We start from the raw sequence: 17,001 nt of genomic DNA, 5'->3' as shown, positions 1-17,001 counted from the left end.
CGTACAGAACTTGGACTTATATAACAGATAAATAATTTAGCAGAATAGTAACTCCAGGCAGATAAAGCTACCAAAGTCCTTCTTACAGAGTTTAATAAAAAAACTATTTAAAAATACAGCCGGCAGCTTTTTTATTTTTATATATACAGCCAGAATCTAGTTATCCTACAGTCTGTATTTATACATATCCCTGAAAGCTATTGCTAACTATTTAAAGTTTAGTAACTGGTTATTTAATATCTACTATATAATTGCTTCTACTACTATAAAATAAAAAAAGCATAATCTCCAGCAATAATAAGGCTTATATATTATTCCTAGCCCTGATTTCCTATAGTTAATTAACAGTTATATAAAGCTGCAGCTGTATAGTTTTAAGATCTATACTACAATTAATACTTACTCTTACTATATTATCTGGACTTATACTGGGATTACAGTATATACAGCAGTTAGTATTTTTTACTAATATTTTAATACTGTACAACTGTGTAAAAGCATGTACAATAAGATTTAATCAGACTATAAAATAAAGACTGTTATATTTAGTAAAGCCTATTATAAACTCCGCCAGACATATAAGCCTTAAATTATACTAAAAGAATATTATATTTATAGGACCAGCACTGTTAATTAAAAAATTAAGTCTTAGTAGGCACAGTTAAGTAAAGTACTTATTATTAGATGGAGGGTTTGTACACTAGTTTTATATTTAAAATCTTTTAGTTAATTAGTATTAGAACTACTTTATAATACTTTAAAAAACTGGTCTCTTCTCTGCATTTTCTAAATCAGATTAAATAGCTTTATATACTGTTTATATATCTTATTTTTAAAATCAGATCTCTTTTTATACTTAGATTTAGAATAAGTATTCTGTATAAAAGCAGCTAAAGCAACCTTAAATAGTTAGTAGCAAATTATTTATAAACTATAATTATCTGTAAAATACTTTATAGTTTTACTGTATATAAAGAAACACTCTAGTAAGAACTATAGTATATATAAAACTAGAATATTAATAAATATTTGCCTGCGGAGAAGTGATAGCTAAGCTTAATTATTTAATTCCTATTTTCTTTCAGACAAAAGAAATAATAAAAATTAATAAAGATAGTGCTAACTGACTTTGTATAAGTAATAAAAATAATAATAATAATAATAATATCCTCTGCTTTATTTTATACTGTGCTGCCCGCCCCCCCCCTAACTATACTTTTTTTAGGATATACATATCCCTAGATCTGTAGAGATACTAGGACTAGTTGTACACCGGGCTTTTAAAGGGCCGCAATCTAGTGATTTTTTATAGTAATCTAAAGATGCTTGCTCTGTATATCTATACCAATATAGAAAGAACCATACTTATTTTATATAAGGTATATGATGTTAAGTTCTAATACAGCCGGATCTAAGCTTATTAGATTATTTTATATCAGCCGTCCTATATTAATGCCCTGCTAATCCAGTCTTTAAAAAGTCTTCTATCTAAAACTTATACTAGCTGCTGTACTAGTAAAGCTGGTATCTTTCTAAAATACTGCTACTTATCTAGCGCATTCGGTAGAGCATGCGCTAATTATAAATAGCCGGATATAGGATCTTATTACTCTATTTAAGATTTAGTATAGGAGGCTGTACAACCGGCTAATCCCCCTACTTTTATTATTAAAAGGGGGTTGCCTGCTCCGGGAGCCCGTATAAATCCAATCTTACTGGGATTTAAAGAAGAGGAGGAGAAGGTAGTAAAAAAAAAGTAGAAAAAGAAAAAGAATATTGTTTTAGTTTCTGCCCGCCGGCCCCCTTCTATAAAAAAGGAAGATATTAAAAAGATCCCTGTAATTATTATTCCGGACGAAGTTATTAAAATTAATTAAAATATATTTAGTTTCTAATATTTTTTTTTATACACCCCAACTGTATAGAATACCTGTATACAGCAACCTAAGTAAGACTTGTACCTCTCTGTAGTACTTAGAACTAGTAGCTGTAAGATAAAGCTAAGTAAGTTAAAAAGCTTTATATACGTACAAATACTCGCTTAAGTAGCCTATCTAGGAGATGAATTGATTCTGCCGGCAAAAAACCAAGCAAAAACTCATTTGCCTGATGGCGGCAATCGTCCGCTGTACATTGTCCTTAGCCTAATCTTGATGATAATAACCCGAAAAGCCCTAATCTTGGAACTACTTGCACACTAGACATTTTAGGACGGTGGGAAGGGTTTAAGATGTGGGGATACGGCAGCTGGGAATGAAATAGAAGCGTTCCGATGGAACCCTACGCAAAATTCGACGGAACAACAATAATACGATGTTTTCCATGCGACTATTTCTAACGTTAGACTCGGATGATGCTTAATTCATGTTTCCTTTCCGGGGTTTATCACATCGATGACAAGTGAATAGTACATATACCCCAAGTAACACTTCCCTCAGTTTTGTGAACTCTGTTATATACCGACTTCATTCCAGCTTCCGGTATATAGCTTTTTGAGGAACGTCGTGCTTATATGGTTTGGATTCACTGGGTCTACTGTTCTGTTCAAAGTCCCGTAGACAGTAACTTGCCCCCTTAAGCTTCTTCTACAGCTCGTGATGTACCTGACCCCTTCATTGAATCAACCGCATCGATAACCTTAGCCGGGAATCCATCCAGCCCTTCTCTCGCATACCTGCTCCAAGAATCCAATCAGTACAACCTCCTCTGCTTCTCTTTCGAATGCTCCACAATCATTGCTAGATACTCCCCCGCGCGCGGCGTACTATCTACAATCCCGGGGATCTTACCCGCATCATCCCACAACCGCAGTGCTACCATCTCATCGCGCAACGGGTGAGTCTCGAACGCAGCCAGCTCCTCGCCGCGGAACGGCCCGCCCTGGAATCGGAGGGAGAGGCGGGAAGTGGAGGAGAGGGCGGCCGGATACTCCGGGCGGGTGGCGGTGAGGTTTCTGTTCCTCCGTTTATTAGTTGTATTCTTTGGGGTGAATGATTTGGGAAACAGATGGAGGGGGAGAAACAGGAAGACAATAAACAGGGAATTGAGTACCGCTTGGCAGGAACATGACTAGCCACCATGAGACATTCTAATTGGAATCTTGACAGAGAAAGACTTCATGACTACCCATATATAGAGTAAATTATTATCAGAAGACCTTCTTAGAGAAATCAATAGCATCACCCGTTACGCTTAACCCACCAAAAGCGTCGATCGACGCGCATGCAGCGCGGCGTCAGATTTTGGCGACGGCGCTAAGAGGTGACGCGCTTCGTAGTGTGAATCGCCATTTGGAATTGGGGTTGACAAGCGCCACGGTGGGCACTGAGTGTACAGGGGAGCATTATCTCGTCAGAATGCTGAGATCTGTGATGCATGAGGCTGGGCGGTATATTATGGTGTGAATCGAGCGGGAAATTCGAGCAGGGAAGTTGTAGATAGTGCGCAAGTCAAGCTCTATTGTACTGGGATCCGAAATGTCACAGATTGTTGAAATGATATTTCTTTTGTTGTTTCCCGTCACAGGCGATGTAATCCGGTTTCAAGACTCTACTTTCGCTTCATTACGACCGGGATAGTATGGTGGAATCGTCGAAACCCTAAAACAACCAAGATCTCTGTCAATGGTTAGAGAATATGGAGGCCTCCTGAGCTGAATGGCCCAAAACTCGCGCCGCCGCAATAGGAGCACTTTGTTATTTAACCTTGCATATATAGTCTCAGAAGCTCGCTTCTCTATCACACTGTATTGGTGCGGGAATGTGAACTCCTGCTTGGTTAAGAACAATTGAGCTTGTTTGCACTGACCTATTTCCCATGGTCTTCGATTAAGCTAGATCACCACCAGAGTGTGCGTGCCCAACAAAGTCAAAATACTTGTCGGCTACCAATGCATCAGATAATAAGTATCTAGAGTACCAGTAGACTAATAGGTATAAAATCCACAATATCAATTAGCACGTGGCGTAGCAGTCAGTAGATCCTATAAGTAGTCTTGAGCCTGTTCTCCTCAGCGCCGCTGCGGTACGGTTGTGGGATGGTAGGATATGTGGGATACCGTATGACAACCATCTGAGCTTCTGGAATCAATGCGGAATCATCTCAATCTAACAGATGGGGCCATCGTGAGACATTGAAACCGCTTTTGTAAGGATTTATCATATGGAACGAATGACTAAGTTGATCTAATCGTGATGAGTAAAAGTTTGGCAATGACGGTATTCCGGTGGGAGGATCAAAATGAAATTAGGAGAGGAATCAGCAGCAAAATACGCTATATAAGGGCGCAACATCACCACTACAACTGATAGCTCCTCATTCTTCATCCATCTCACTGCAATTCTCATTCTGAGTATCTTTTCTTGCCAAGAGAAAAAAAGAAAAAAAGAAAACCTCGAGAGCGAAACCCCTAGTCACAAGAAGAAACGTCAAAATGCCCGCCTTCCAAGGTTCCGTCTCCGTAACGCACATCACCACCGCGACAGCGATCATCACCATCGACGGCGTGCGCTTCTTGACCGATCCTGTCTTCTGCCCCGCCGGATCGGAGTACGACTACGACGGATGGGCCAAAGCTGACTGGGCCGCCTGGGGCTACGAGCAGCCCCCACCCCCCGTGAAGCTGCGCAGCCAGGCCGGCCCGGCGCTGCAGCTACACGAGCTGCCGCCCATCGACGCCATCCTGCTCAGCCACGAGGACCACGTCGACAACCTCGACCCCCTGGGCCGGCAGCTCCTCGACGGCCGCCACGTGTTCACGACTCCGGACGGCGCCCGCAACCTGGCCCCGCGGCCCGGCGTGGTCGGCCTGCAGCCCTGGCAGACGGTCGAGGCCGTCCTCGGCGGCAAGCGCTTCCGCATCACCGGCACGCCCTGCCAGCATTTCCCCGGCGGTGAGGTCACGGGGTTCATCGTCGAGTGCGACTCGTTCGGCGTGAGTGATGACGGTCTCCGCAATGTGGTGTATTTCTCCGGGGATACAGTCTGGATCAACGAGCTGGCGGAGATCCGCAAGAAGTGGCATGTGGCGGTGGCGGTGGTGAACTTGGGCAATGCCCTGTTTCCCACCCCAAAGGGGATGCTACAGATCACCTTTGATGGGAAGCAGGCGGCCCATCTGATGCGTGTGACGGGAGCAGATGTGATGGTGCCCATCCATTTCGAGTCCTGGGAGCACTTTACGCAGCATCAGGAGGAGCTGCGGCAGGTGTTTGAGGAGGAGAAGATTGACGGCAAGGTGTGCTGGTTGACTCCTGGTGTGGAGAGGGCCGTCCTTTAGAGGTTGGTTTGGTGACTAACTCGGAAGGGGGTTGAAAAGGCTGCCATATTACATAGGCATCGGGAAAGTAGATTCTCGAGTGGAGTGCTGTTTGTATAGATTGTGGTATAAATTTGTTTCATTACACGGGCAGGGATATTTGTTTCACTACATCGTCTCCATGCGATCATGTTTTTAATATATCATTACGAACCCAATCACAACCACCAGGTATCCCTCTCATCCTCCAGGACCCTCCCACATGCCGAAACCCAATTCCCTTCCTCGCGACCATCCAACCGCGACGCCGCACCCCCGCGAGTACGCGCCTCGATCTGCAGCAACCGCGCCAGCTCCGGATTCGACTGCGCCTCCCACAAATGCCGACTATCGGGCGGCGGAAACTGCAGATCCGAAAGACGCAAGACGCCCCGCTGTTCTTGTTCATCGTTGCCCATCGCCAGCTCGTGGCTCTCCACCATTCGAGCCCCGTGCCCACTCAACCGACAGACCTTGTACATGGCCAAGCCCAGGCGTTTCAGCTCCTCGACCCCCACCCAGATACAGGCGACCGAGTCGATGGTCTCATGGTACCGCTTCAGCATTAGCGGGTAGTAGAAGACGTGGTTGCGGAGGCAGGTGGTGACGAGGACGGAGAGGATATGGGTGTCTTGGGGGGAGAGGGTGAGGCTTAGATCTACGGCTCGCAAAAGGTGGTTGCGACCATCACTGGTGCCGTGGCCAGTGCGGGTAAGCACCAACGAGAAAATGAGATACAAGAGGATTGCCTGGTAGGTGGCTACGGGACATCGCGAGACGATTTCTTGCACTGACAGATTGGTATCATTGTCAGGAAATTCTGTAGCGAAGGAGATGGAGCGTGCCCATTTGTCCTGGTGTTCCGTGGTTAGTTTTTACTGCGTGGATAGGAGACTGGGCGGCCGCCAGCAGGGGGGGTACAGTACCTGCTGTGCTAGGATTGAAGATCCCAGTTTGCGATGGAGACTGATCGCCGCTTCACGAGACGAGGTGGTGTCGCTGACCCATAGGCCGATCATGGAGACCACCTGTAAGAGCAGGAGGGGCTCGTCGGGGGGGCTAAAGGTGGCACGATGCAGGACGGGCCAGTGGGGGTGGAAGTGGGTGAAGTAGAGGTGGATGTAGGGGGTGAATCGGGCGGTAGAATCATCCTCGCTAGGGGGAGATTGGGGCGAGAGGGACTGGACGTCTGGGGATGGTAGCTGTGGTTGTAGTGGTTCTTGAGGTTGATCGTAGATACAGGGTTGTGGCTGAGCGCGACAGCGATTGCAAGGCTTGCCCCCGCCGCAGCGGGTCTTGGCCTGGCGGCAGCCCAGGCATGCTTTGGCTGTTCGAGTCGATGTGGTTGTGTTCGTGGTCGCTTGTGAATCGTGGTGGTCTAGACGAATGTGACGACGGAGGGAGTCACTGAACATTGGTTAGTGTCTCTTTCTGTTGTACTAAACACTAGTTACCATACATACCCTCTGGAGAATGACCGGGCGCAAAAGGGACAGGCCCGCGCCAAGGCCCCCGTATGCTGCCCTTCATGGCGGTTGCGGTGCTCTTTGCGCTGGAAGCTGGAGTTGCATCCGGATATCCGGCACTTGAATCGAGTTGAAGAAGGGCCTCGTGAGGGGGACATCTTCCTTGCTGCCTCTTTCTCCAGGACCCTGTGTTTGATTGATTGAGCGTGGGGAGAGAAGGAGATAGAAGGAGATGATGAATTGGTTGTATGGAAATCCATCCCACCGGCTCCACAAATCCACCCTTTTCATCCCACCGGATCTCCCGGAGTCGCCACTTTTCCGCTTCAGGGTTGGTAATTAATCGCCGAGGATAACCATGGAAAACCATGGAATCCTGCCAGCGACCTGATCTTAGCTGGATTCAAAATAGGACCAATTTGTATGTAGGTATAGGCAACTGTACCCTCGGTAGCTGCACCGACTGACAATCTTCTAGGCCCTCCATTACCAGTTTGTAACCCGAGCACCGACAAGTCAAGCTTTATATATATTCAGCAGGCTAGGAAATCAATCGGCCATCGAATTTTCCTAACCGACATCACGACCACCTGGACTTTAACAAGATCAGAATGTACTCATAGCCTAAATGGTTCCCCGCCTGCTGCTCGTCACTCGAGCCGTCTAAATCCACTGCTCCAAAGAGTACCCATTCCTGAACGCCAGCGCCGTCTGCGGGCCCTCCGCATCAATGATATACGCATACTCGCAGCGATCAAACGACACCTTAAACTGGTCGCCATAAAACCCATCGTACCGTGCATCCATAGCCTCCAGCAAGTTGCTCACCGACCCGTCCGGGTGGAGAACCTCCCACGGCTTGATGCAAGTCCTGCCCTGGCATGACTTCAGTACAAGCAACAGAGCATCCAGGCGATCAATCACCGCGGGAATCTCAAAGCCCAGGATTGTCGCGTTCGTGGTTGAGACGTGCGGGTGGAGGTTGTTGACTTGGTAGGGGTCGGTCTGGATTTGGGTTCAGTAATCGCAGGGTCTAGTGGGGCTGGGGACAATTTAACATACACTCAAATCGTAGAGCTCGTGCTCGTTATTACACCAGACGGAGTAAAAGAGGTTGTACTCTTGGCTGAGGATGCGGACAGCCTTGTAGGTGTTGTTGGGGACGGTGGGTGTGCCTGTATCTCATTCGTTGGCGTCAGTAGAGACATTGGATTGGCGGGGACGGTGCACAGAGAGATTACCTAGATTGGACAGACCACCCTCTAGCATTGCCTGTCCCCAGTACTCGACCGCTACATGCTCGTGCAGCTTTCCCTCGACCTCGGCAACAGGCATGGGAGTCCCGTCGAAATCGTCACGGAGCGGCAGGCTCGCCAAGGAAAACAGCGTTGGGGCAATGTCGATATGGGTGGTGACGATGTCTTGCTCCTGGCCTTCTGGGATTCCCGGCCCACGGATGAAGAACGGCACGCGGATGTCCTCGTCAAACGCGCAGGTTTTGCCAGGGGGCAGCCGGTGCTGGCTGATGTGGAATCCATTGTCGGACGTGTAGATGATGTAGGTGTTGTTGATCTGGGCACTTGCCTCGAGGCGGGTGATGAGGGAGTCGACCAGTTCATCGACACCCTGTAGGGCTCGCAGTCGCTGTCGGTAGTAGTGGTCGTTGTAATCAATGACGGATTGGTTGCGGTAGGGAAGTTGGTGGATCCAGCTGACACCAGTGGGCTAGGACGGTCAGGACGTGGTTCCGCTAAATAGCGAGTATAGAATGTGGAGGACTTACCTCCTTGGGATTGAAGTTGGCCGTACGGGGAACTTTGGCGTCGGGGAAGAGATGCTTATGACGTTCTTCCGGGATGGGCTCATCCATCCACAACGGCCCGGCCCCCCCACCGTAGGTCCCGTTCATGTTCGAGTGAGGTGCGATCGGGGTCACGGTCAGGAAGAAGGGACGTTCGCCGGCAAGCGCATCTTCCAAAAAACCCATGGCCTTCTCGGTTAGGACCTCGGTGGTGTGACGGCCGAGGTAACTGACAGGCAGGTCGTGGTTCCGCTGATACGTGGCGTTCATGTAGTCGTAGGTGTAGGGGTCCAGAACGAAGTCGGAGCCATTGAACCCAGCGGCATGGGGCTTGTTGTAGTTCTCGAGGGATTGTGCGTTCATCAACTTGCCAGTGTAGTACGTGTCGTACCCAGCCTGCTGCATCCAGACGGGAAGGTAGTTGTCATTGAACCCCTGACTAATGAACTTAGGATAACCACCTATCTCCGGTCAGTCTCAGAGCAGTAAGTTTGGGTAAAGCAACCTACCCCATGGGGGGTGCACGTCTGTCACATTGGTGTTGTGGGCCTGCCGTCCAGTCAAAAGACTGACCCGCGACGGGCAACACAAGGCCGTGGTCACGAAGTGATTCATGAAAGACATTCCCTTGTCTTGCATATGCTTGGTAGTCAAGGGCATATACGATAGAGAGTCCAGTTTCAGATCTTGGTCATCCGCCATGATGAAAAGGAAGTTGGGCGGTTTGGAGGCCGACTGAGCTGAGGTTAGGCCTGCCTCGAGGGCAGCCATGAGGCCCCAGGTCAAAGCCAAGCGTTTCAACGACACCTTCATTTTGCGTAACCGACAAGCGATTTGCAACTCTTGGGAGGCATGGCTGCATCCTTCAACGACATTATTTATACCCTTTTCGACACGTCGATTGAACATCATACCATGGACTTTCAGGCTTTCCTAGCGTGTCTTTGGATGGAAGCAACCTCGCCGAATCCTGCGATCCTTCCCGACGACCACGCAGACATGATTTCAATTGACCATCAACCAGAATCTTCATGGTGAAGAGAAGGTCAAACGAATGGCTATCGTGATGCCAGGGCCATACTTCAGACCCTCGCTGTGGGTCACCGAGGGTTATACGAGGACGCTAGCTGAGGGCAAGTGGAGGCCAGTGTTCAGGACTCAGCCAACTGGTCTTACATGGTAGTCTGTGGTCTGATGACCCACCTTCCTCATCTGGAGGCTCAAAGTAAGCATATTTGTCATGCCGGTGGGATGTTTGCCGCGACTGGGATTCTCTGCTAGCATCATAGATAAAATTGCCTCATGTGGCAAATCTTGGCCTCGGTCTAAAAGGATTCCTAGCGTGGGGTGCTACAGGTGATGTCCACAAGAAACCCCCAACAAAATCATATTTACGCCTAGGATCGGTGAGCAAATGAGGAGCGCTTGATCCGGGCCCAGATGGTCTGTCTTTGTGAAGTCAATCTGACTTGGAGGGAGAAAAAAGGTCCAGCAGAGGACGAGTGTCGCACGAGATTGCTGTGTGAACCTCGATTACAGCCTGACGAATCCGTTGCATCGCGCTGGCAGCAATGGGCCACGTCTCCCCCATTGACTTGAGGACTCCCAGATTCAGCGCCAGATACTGTTGCCTGGGCCCCGGAGGTTGCAGGCCATCGCTGAGCATGAGTGCTACGTGTATCACGGAGCTTATCACCAGTGTGCAGCCAAAGAACGGACTGTGGTCGATGACCGAGGGTGACAATGACGCCAGTCGAGAGAGTTGGACGGCGCTCTCCGCTACCTTTGCGGTGTGCAATTGAGGATCCGGGGAAGTGGTGACGAGCGCGGGCGGCGACGAACAAAGGACACGGCCGGTGATGGGGAGAAAGGCTAGAAGGCAAGAGCGCGGAAAGTGCAGGTAGATACTGGCGCAGTGCATCAACATCACAGCCTGCATCATTGCCTCGTCCAAGATGCCGTTCGACTGGAGGATGGGCCGTTGACTCGATGGCAACCGATGGAACCAAGCGGTGATGGCGGCGCTGAGTACGTCGAGCATCTCCTTGGTGACATGTGTCTCACCCGCGCACAAGCATTTTCGCAACATCATGGCGGCTTCTATCCGGTAGGCACAGGGTGAAAACTCGACATCTCCGCAGAACAGACTATTGTGTTCCAAGTCGCCGAGCGTGGGCAGGAGAGGACTCATAATACAGCCTGGCTGATACTCCTCTGGTCCGCAAGGGAGGGGGACTTCGGGAGTCTCCTTCATCTCAAATTGGAGATATCCATCGGCCTGAACGGCTGCGAGTAGCACATCGACCACGAAGATCTCCCACCAGGTTCGTCGGATACTCTCTGCTCTCAAGGGAGCATCGGCGGCAAGCGCGTCGGAAACCTCGCGACGGTGCAGATCCAATTCCAGCGCACACTGAAGGGCCTGGCCGAGACAAGATCGAGCCTCGTGGCCTTGCTGTCGCCCGTGTTGCACAATGGCCAGAAGCAGAAAAGCCTGGGTCTTTTCGACACTGAGCTCGGCTGCCTGCACCGCCAGAAGGAGTGTCTTGCTGCTGTCATGGCAAAATTGGGACGATAGATAATGTAGACTGGTAAATTCTAGGATATCCAGTAAGTAGGAAGGAGGATTAGATTCTAGGAGAGTTTCCATCGGGGGCAGGAAAGGATGTGCCTGGTGGAAATGGAGATAGTACAGTGAAATCAACTGCCAGCCTTGTTGCCGTCTCCGAAACGAAGCGAATTGTTGCAGGTCCTGTTCTTGGGACTGTTGTTGTTCGTGCTGTGGTAGTTGCTGCTCATTCAGCTGAGCCATTGGCATCGATGATGCTGGTGAAGGTAGTGATAGAATGGAAGACGCTGGCAAAGTTGGACGACATTTGCGGCCACGGCGAGAGGGGATGAAGTGGCACGGAAGACTAAGCGACTGGCATCGAGTACATCCAGCCAGATTTCCATCGCATTTTAGGTGCTTGTCTCGGCAGTTTAGACAGGCTACAGGAGTAGTGCATTCCATGACGACAGTAGAGAGTTCAGATTTGTGCAAGGAGGAGTAGGAGAAGTATAATGAGTACGGAGTTTAGCTGAGAGGAAGCGGTGGGATAGAAGAAGCTGAACAGCAGCCGATTTTCGGATTATATATTGCTCCGAAAGCCATCATCGAATGCATTCATCCACCACCGTCATCTTTTCCACTCATAGTACCACGATCATAATCACCACATCACTATGTGACACTCAGGAAGCAATCATTGCACTTTTGCTACGCATCACTTCTACTATTCTATCTGAATCTCCAACTCCTTGTCGACTTCATAGAGGCTACGCCCTACCCAGCACTTATACTTGCCCGCATCCAGTCGCCACTGCCCAGTCTTCGCATCATACCACCTAAGCTCCGATCCAGGAATGGGAATAGTCACTTCGCGCAGCTCTCCTGCCGGCACAATGACTTTGCTAAACCCCGCCAACGTCCTGGAATAACCGACAAGGCCCGTCTCCGCAATCTGTGCGGAGGGGGCCACGTACACCTGCACCACTTCCTGTCCGTCGCAACCCCCAACATTGAGAACTCGCGCGTGGATTGAAACCCTGGTCTCAGGAGAAGAGACGCTTATGGTTCCACTGATGCGAATATCTTCGAGCTCAAAGCGAGTGTACGAGAGGCCGAATCCAAATGACCAAAGGGGCGGAATTCCTTGGATGTCAAGGTACCGATACCCAACTAGCACCTCTTCTCCAAAAGTGTTGCGATCCTGCGCAGCCTCCCCAGGAAACCAAGCGTGCGAGCCATGATCCTCGAATCGCTGCGGAAAGGTGATGGGAAGCTTGCCCGAAAAGTTGCAATGACCTAGAAGAGCCTGCGCCAGGGCCTGGCCGTTTTCCTGGCCCTGGTACCAGGCCATCACAATACCCGCTGCGGCATCCACCCAAGGCATGGTTACCGCACTGGCCGCCTGCACGACGACAATCGTATTGGGGTTGGCGGCACAGACGGCCGCCACCAGCTCGTCGGTGCGACCTGGCAGCTGCATGTGCGCCCGGTCGCCTCCCTCCCCTTCGGAATCCTTGTTGTGGCCGACTACGACCACGGCCACGTCGGCTTCGCGGGCCGAATCGACGGCCTGATCCAACATCAGCGTCTCATCCCGCTCCAAGGCGAGTCCCACGCGCACGCCCGATACGCGAGGGAATAGCGTGTTGTCGAAAGCATCAACAAGCGGCAAGGTGACGACGTTGTCTACTCGCAGCCGGTAGGCGCGACCAGCCTCGAGATGGATGCTAGCGATCCGGTCCTCACTCGAGCAACCCAAGAACCCACCAGTCACTACGCTCCACTCACTGTTGTCGATGAGCAACTCGTCGTCGAGGAACAACCTTGCTTTCCCGGTGTTGGCTAGGCTCCAAGTGTAGCGGCCCGATTCGGATGGAGTCACTACTCCGGCAGCCTGGTACGAGTACGGTCGACCCTCGAGCGCGGCCGGAATATCGCCATCACTCATAAGATAAATGAGGGAGTCGTCCCACAGACTGGTCGCCACGGCCGAGCCCTCGAAGGTATGACCTTCAAAGAAGCTCACTTGAAGACCCTGGCGTGAGCCGTTGGGCACAGTTAATTGATTGCCCAAAAGAGGGGGGCGCAGGCTGCCGGGGATCCCGGACCGATATGTGACCTTGGTGTCCGGGTTCGCAGCTTGAATCGCATTTCGGAGGCACTCTTCGGGCGTGGTGATGTAGAAAGGATTTACAGCGGCGCTGCCCGCTCCACCAGCTGTGGGCTTGCGAGCGTTAGGCCCAATGATTGCGATCTTCCGCAGCCTTGAAGGTTGCAGAGGCAGCACGTCGGCATTCTTCAGCAGCACAAGGCCACTCTGCGCGGCCTCGCGCGCGATCTGATGGAACGCAGGATCGTCGGTGGTCTGCTCAGAAGACAGGTCCGTGGGATCGGAAGATTTCAGCAGCCCCGTTTGTTCCAGCAGCTGCAGCATTCGTCGCACACTCGGGTCGACGTGTGTAGCCATGTCAAGGCGACCGTCCTGGATGGCGGCTAACAGGCGCTCTCCCCGACGTACCGTCGGACCCGGCATCTCCAGGTCAGTCGTGGCCAGTAAGCTTTCGACAGTGCTATTCAAGCCACCCCAGTCGCTCATGACCAAACGATCATACTGTAGCTCCTTTCTCAGCAAGCGTGGCAGGATATCGGGACTAAGATCGGCATGTAACCCGTTGATCTTGGGGTAGCTGACCATGGCAGTCCACGGCGCTGCGTCCTGCGCGGCCATAGTGAACGGCTTCATGTATACCTCCCGTAAGGTGCGCGCATCAATCGTTTGGTCGACGTTGAACCGCCGAGTTTCGGTGTCGTTAAGGATGAAATGCTTCATGCACGCCCCAACCCCTTGGCTCTGGATGCCCCGGATCATCGCAGTCGCCATGACGCCAATGAGGTAAGGGTCCTCCCCGTAGCCCTCAAAGTTCCGCCCGCCCAAGGGCGAGCGCGACAAGTTCATGGTTGGGGCCAGCAGCACCTGGCAGCCCTTGCGTCGGGTCTCCTGCCCCAGAATGGTCCCGACTTTCTCCACCAGGGCCGGGTCAAAGGTGGCGGCTAGCGACACCCCGCAAGGAATCCATGTGGTCAGAGAGCCGTACGTCCATTTGGACCCGCGGGCTCCGGCCGGGCCGTCGGTCATCTTCAGACTGGGGATGTGCAAACGGTCGATGTTGGCGGTTTCCCACATGTTCTTGCCCGCAAGCAAGGCGACTTTCTCCTCCAGTGTAAGAGACTGGAGGAGTTGGTCCACAGTTGACGAGGGGGTATCCAAGTCCATTTTTTTTTTCGTTGCGGGCAGGAAAGAGAAAGTTCAAAAGCTTTAGAAGCGAAGGGAGCAACTTGACTCAGCTGTCTGCAGGTTGATCGTCCAAGTGATGGGGAGTGGTGGTTTTTGAGGTGATTTGCGCACACCAACCAATGGTCAAAGCATTCTTGCCATCTTTGGCGGGGTGAAGACAAGAGATTCCTGAATTACTCCATAGAAACGCCAGGTTTCGCTGTCTCTTGCCTTTCGTAGCGGGCCCATACCTCTTGTGAGCCTTGTGAGCCTCTAACGCAAACGGATTACTCTAGCGTCGGCGAAATAGTGGGGGGATTTCGCCGATTTACACAGTAGGGGAGAAATCCCACTCGGGCCCTCAAGCAACCAAGTGGGTCGGTCCCACATCGCGTGGGCTTTCCTGCAAAGACCGGGGGTCGTATGTCAGGGACTAACCAGTGTGTGGGTGTGGGGAGGGGGGAAGGGGAAACCCGGGGTCCTGGCTCGGTATTTTCTGGAGACAAACGCTCTCTCTCTCTTATTATTGGTAAGCTCGATCAAGTCTATGAATCCTCCGCGGCCGCCTTCACTGTTCAGCAGATGCCACCGGCTTGAAGCGAACATACACGAAGGATTTCTGCCTTCGCCAAGCAAGACCCGAATCCTTCCCCAATGAACCCGAGTGGCGATTGGATGACACGAGAGCCGATAGACCTCTGTAACATCATGCTCAAGGCATGCCATCGAGTAGTTGCTGCCTCTCTCTCTCGTATTCTGCGTAGATAAAAGGCGGCAAAAGGTCCTCAGCAACGAGGAAGAATCAGATAAGTCTGCGACCGGAAGCAACAACGTGCCTCCAGCCTCTTCTTGTATCTATCTTTCTTCCCTTGCTGGTTCCCTCCACGATGGCCGTGTCTGATAGCACATGGGATCTGCCATGGATCATCTGGGCCGTGGCAATCTTCGGTTCCCTCTCCTCCGCCGGGTTCGGGTTCGACCAAGCCTGGTGGGCGAGTATCATGAGCTCGCAGCAATTTGCCAGTCGGTTTGGACACTACAGTCACGTCCAAGGAACCTGGGTGCTGAGTGACCGACAACAATCGCTTGGCACAGGACTGGGCTACGCAGGGGTCATCCTGGGGCTTCTGTGTGCCACCCCGCTGAACGAACGGTTCGGCCGCAAGAAGAGCCTATGGATCCAGTCAGCCGTGGTGAGCGTGGGCGTTGTCATCGAATCAACCTGCGAGACGAGCTATGCCCAGTTCCTCGTAGGCAAAGCCGTCGTCTACTTTGGCGGCGGCATCGCCTCCAACGTGATCCCGGTGTACCAGGGCGAATGCGCTCCCCAGGCTCTCCGTGGGGTGATGGCAGGCACGTACAACGTCTTCCTGATGGTCGGCGGACTAGTGGCGGCCCTCATCGTCTACCTCTGCCGCCACATCCCCGGGGACTGGGCCTGGCGCGGGGTGGTGGTGGCGCAGATGGCCATCCCGGTACTGAACTGGATCAGTCTGCCAATTCTTCCCGAGTCCCCCTACTGGCTGATGCAACGCGGACGCCTCGACGAAGCCGGGGTCAGTCTGGCTCGACTGCGCGGCATCTCCCTTGCGGACGCCAAGGTCGAGGTCGCTCGCCTTCAACAGCAACAGCAGTTGCAAAAGCAACAGCAACAGCAACAGCAGTTGCAAAAGCAACAGCAACAGCAACAGCAGTTGCAAAAGCAACAGCAACAGCAACAGCACCAAGAAGATCAGCAACCCGACGAGTCCTCCTCCTGGTCTCTCTGCTTCACCAACCCCATCCACCGTCGCCGTACCATCATCTGTGTCGGGGCGCAAGTCTTCCAGCAAGCGCAGGGCATCTCCTTCGTCGCCAACTACCAAGCCGTCTTCCTGCAACAGATCGGCTTCCGCCAAGTCCTCCTGATGTCTGTCATTGTGTACGTGATTGGAATCGCCGGCAACCTGACCGGTGTGGCCATCACCGATCGCCTGGGCCGCCGGCTCGTGCTGCTGGTCTCCGCCGCCCTGCTGGGCGCATGCATGCTCATCATCGGCGGGCTGACGTGCACGCCGACCGACAATTACGGCCGACAGGTCGGCGCGGTTGTCATGCTGATGCTGTGGTTTTTCACGTTCCAGAGCACCTGGGGCCCGTTGGCGTGGGTGCTGACGGCGGAGGTGCCCCCGGCCGCCGCGGTGCGCGAGAAGATGGTGACGCTGGCGGGGTTCGCGGCGTACGGGACGGGGCTCGTGATAGTGTTTGTGAACCCGTACACGCAGGCGGCGATTGGAGGCAGCGTGGCGTTTATCTATGGAGGATTGTCGGTGGTGGCGACGGTGTTTGTGTGGTTCGTGGTTCCCGAGCTGAAGCAGCGGTCGCTGGAGGAGATCGATGAGATGTTCGCGGAACAGGTCTCGGCCAGAGCATTTGGAACGTATCGGTGTCAAGGTATATTGTCAAGGAGTGAGGTTGAAGGAAAGGCAGGGTCTCTGGAGGAAGAATGTGTTGAAATCTTGTGATGGGATTGTGTACCGTACAGAGATTCTAAGCTTAGGTGCATGGAGAATGAAGATGAAATATGCTCATCCGGATTGAATTGAGGAGAGAAGGTACTTTGCTATAGCTACT

The 17,001-nt window shown here is 51.7% G+C and overlaps 6 protein-coding genes across 6 annotated transcripts; 2 read left to right on the top strand and 4 right to left on the bottom strand.

The window, feature by feature from the left end:
* Positions 1-2,691: 2,691 nt before the first annotated feature.
* Positions 2,692-3,080, bottom strand: BO82DRAFT_400764 (uncharacterized protein; the record flags this gene model as incomplete). The annotated part of the gene is made up of 2 exons (XM_025639216.1): positions 2,692-2,953; positions 3,052-3,080. The coding sequence occupies 2 exons, from the start codon at positions 3,078-3,080 to the stop codon at positions 2,692-2,694; spliced, it is 291 nt and encodes a 96-aa protein (XP_025493575.1).
* A 1,253-nt stretch (positions 3,081-4,333) lies between these two features.
* Positions 4,334-5,308, top strand: BO82DRAFT_353051 (MBL fold metallo-hydrolase). The gene has a single exon (XM_025634865.1). The coding sequence runs from the start codon at positions 4,433-4,435 to the stop codon at positions 5,276-5,278; it is 846 nt and encodes a 281-aa protein (XP_025493574.1). The 5' UTR covers positions 4,334-4,432; the 3' UTR covers positions 5,279-5,308.
* Positions 5,309-5,474: 166 nt separating this feature from the next.
* BO82DRAFT_307081 (uncharacterized protein) lies at positions 5,475-6,994 on the bottom strand (the record flags this gene model as incomplete). Its single annotated transcript, XM_025632270.1, has 3 exons — positions 6,760-6,994; positions 6,223-6,703; positions 5,475-6,150 (listed from the first exon to the last, which is right to left on the bottom strand). The coding sequence occupies exons 1-3, from the start codon at positions 6,918-6,920 to the stop codon at positions 5,476-5,478; spliced, it is 1,317 nt and encodes a 438-aa protein (XP_025493573.1). The 5' UTR covers positions 6,921-6,994.
* A 277-nt stretch (positions 6,995-7,271) lies between these two features.
* Positions 7,272-9,376, bottom strand: BO82DRAFT_431088 (sulfatase family protein; the record flags this gene model as incomplete). The annotated part of the gene is made up of 5 exons (XM_025640666.1): positions 7,272-7,767; positions 7,825-7,937; positions 8,004-8,487; positions 8,546-9,024; positions 9,073-9,376. 5 exons carry the CDS (start codon positions 9,374-9,376, stop codon positions 7,426-7,428), a joined length of 1,722 nt encoding a protein of 573 aa, XP_025493572.1. The 3' UTR covers positions 7,272-7,425.
* Positions 9,377-9,796: 420 nt separating this feature from the next.
* Positions 9,797-14,633, bottom strand: BO82DRAFT_382429 (putative beta-glucosidase precursor). The gene is made up of 5 exons (XM_025637932.1): positions 11,840-14,633; positions 10,472-11,478; positions 10,312-10,435; positions 10,159-10,281; positions 9,797-10,125 (listed from the first exon to the last, which is right to left on the bottom strand). The coding sequence occupies exons 1-5, from the start codon at positions 14,386-14,388 to the stop codon at positions 10,023-10,025; spliced, it is 3,906 nt and encodes a 1,301-aa protein (XP_025493571.1). The 5' UTR covers positions 14,389-14,633; the 3' UTR covers positions 9,797-10,022.
* Positions 14,634-15,222: 589 nt separating this feature from the next.
* BO82DRAFT_332311 (high-affinity glucose transporter) lies at positions 15,223-16,892 on the top strand (the record flags this gene model as incomplete). Its single annotated transcript, XM_025633175.1, has 2 exons — positions 15,223-15,995; positions 16,074-16,892. Exons 1-2 carry the CDS (start codon positions 15,276-15,278, stop codon positions 16,890-16,892), a joined length of 1,539 nt encoding a protein of 512 aa, XP_025493570.1. The 5' UTR covers positions 15,223-15,275.
* Between the last annotated feature and the right edge of the window lie 109 nt (positions 16,893-17,001).

Source organism: Aspergillus uvarum, assembly GCF_003184745.1.
Source record: "Aspergillus uvarum CBS 121591 unplaced genomic scaffold BO82scaffold_17, whole genome shotgun sequence".
NCBI classification, from domain to species: Eukaryota; Fungi; Ascomycota; class Eurotiomycetes; order Eurotiales; family Aspergillaceae; genus Aspergillus; species Aspergillus uvarum.
Note: the sequence above shows the minus strand (reverse complement) of the source record. Positions and strands in the feature narration are given on the sequence as shown.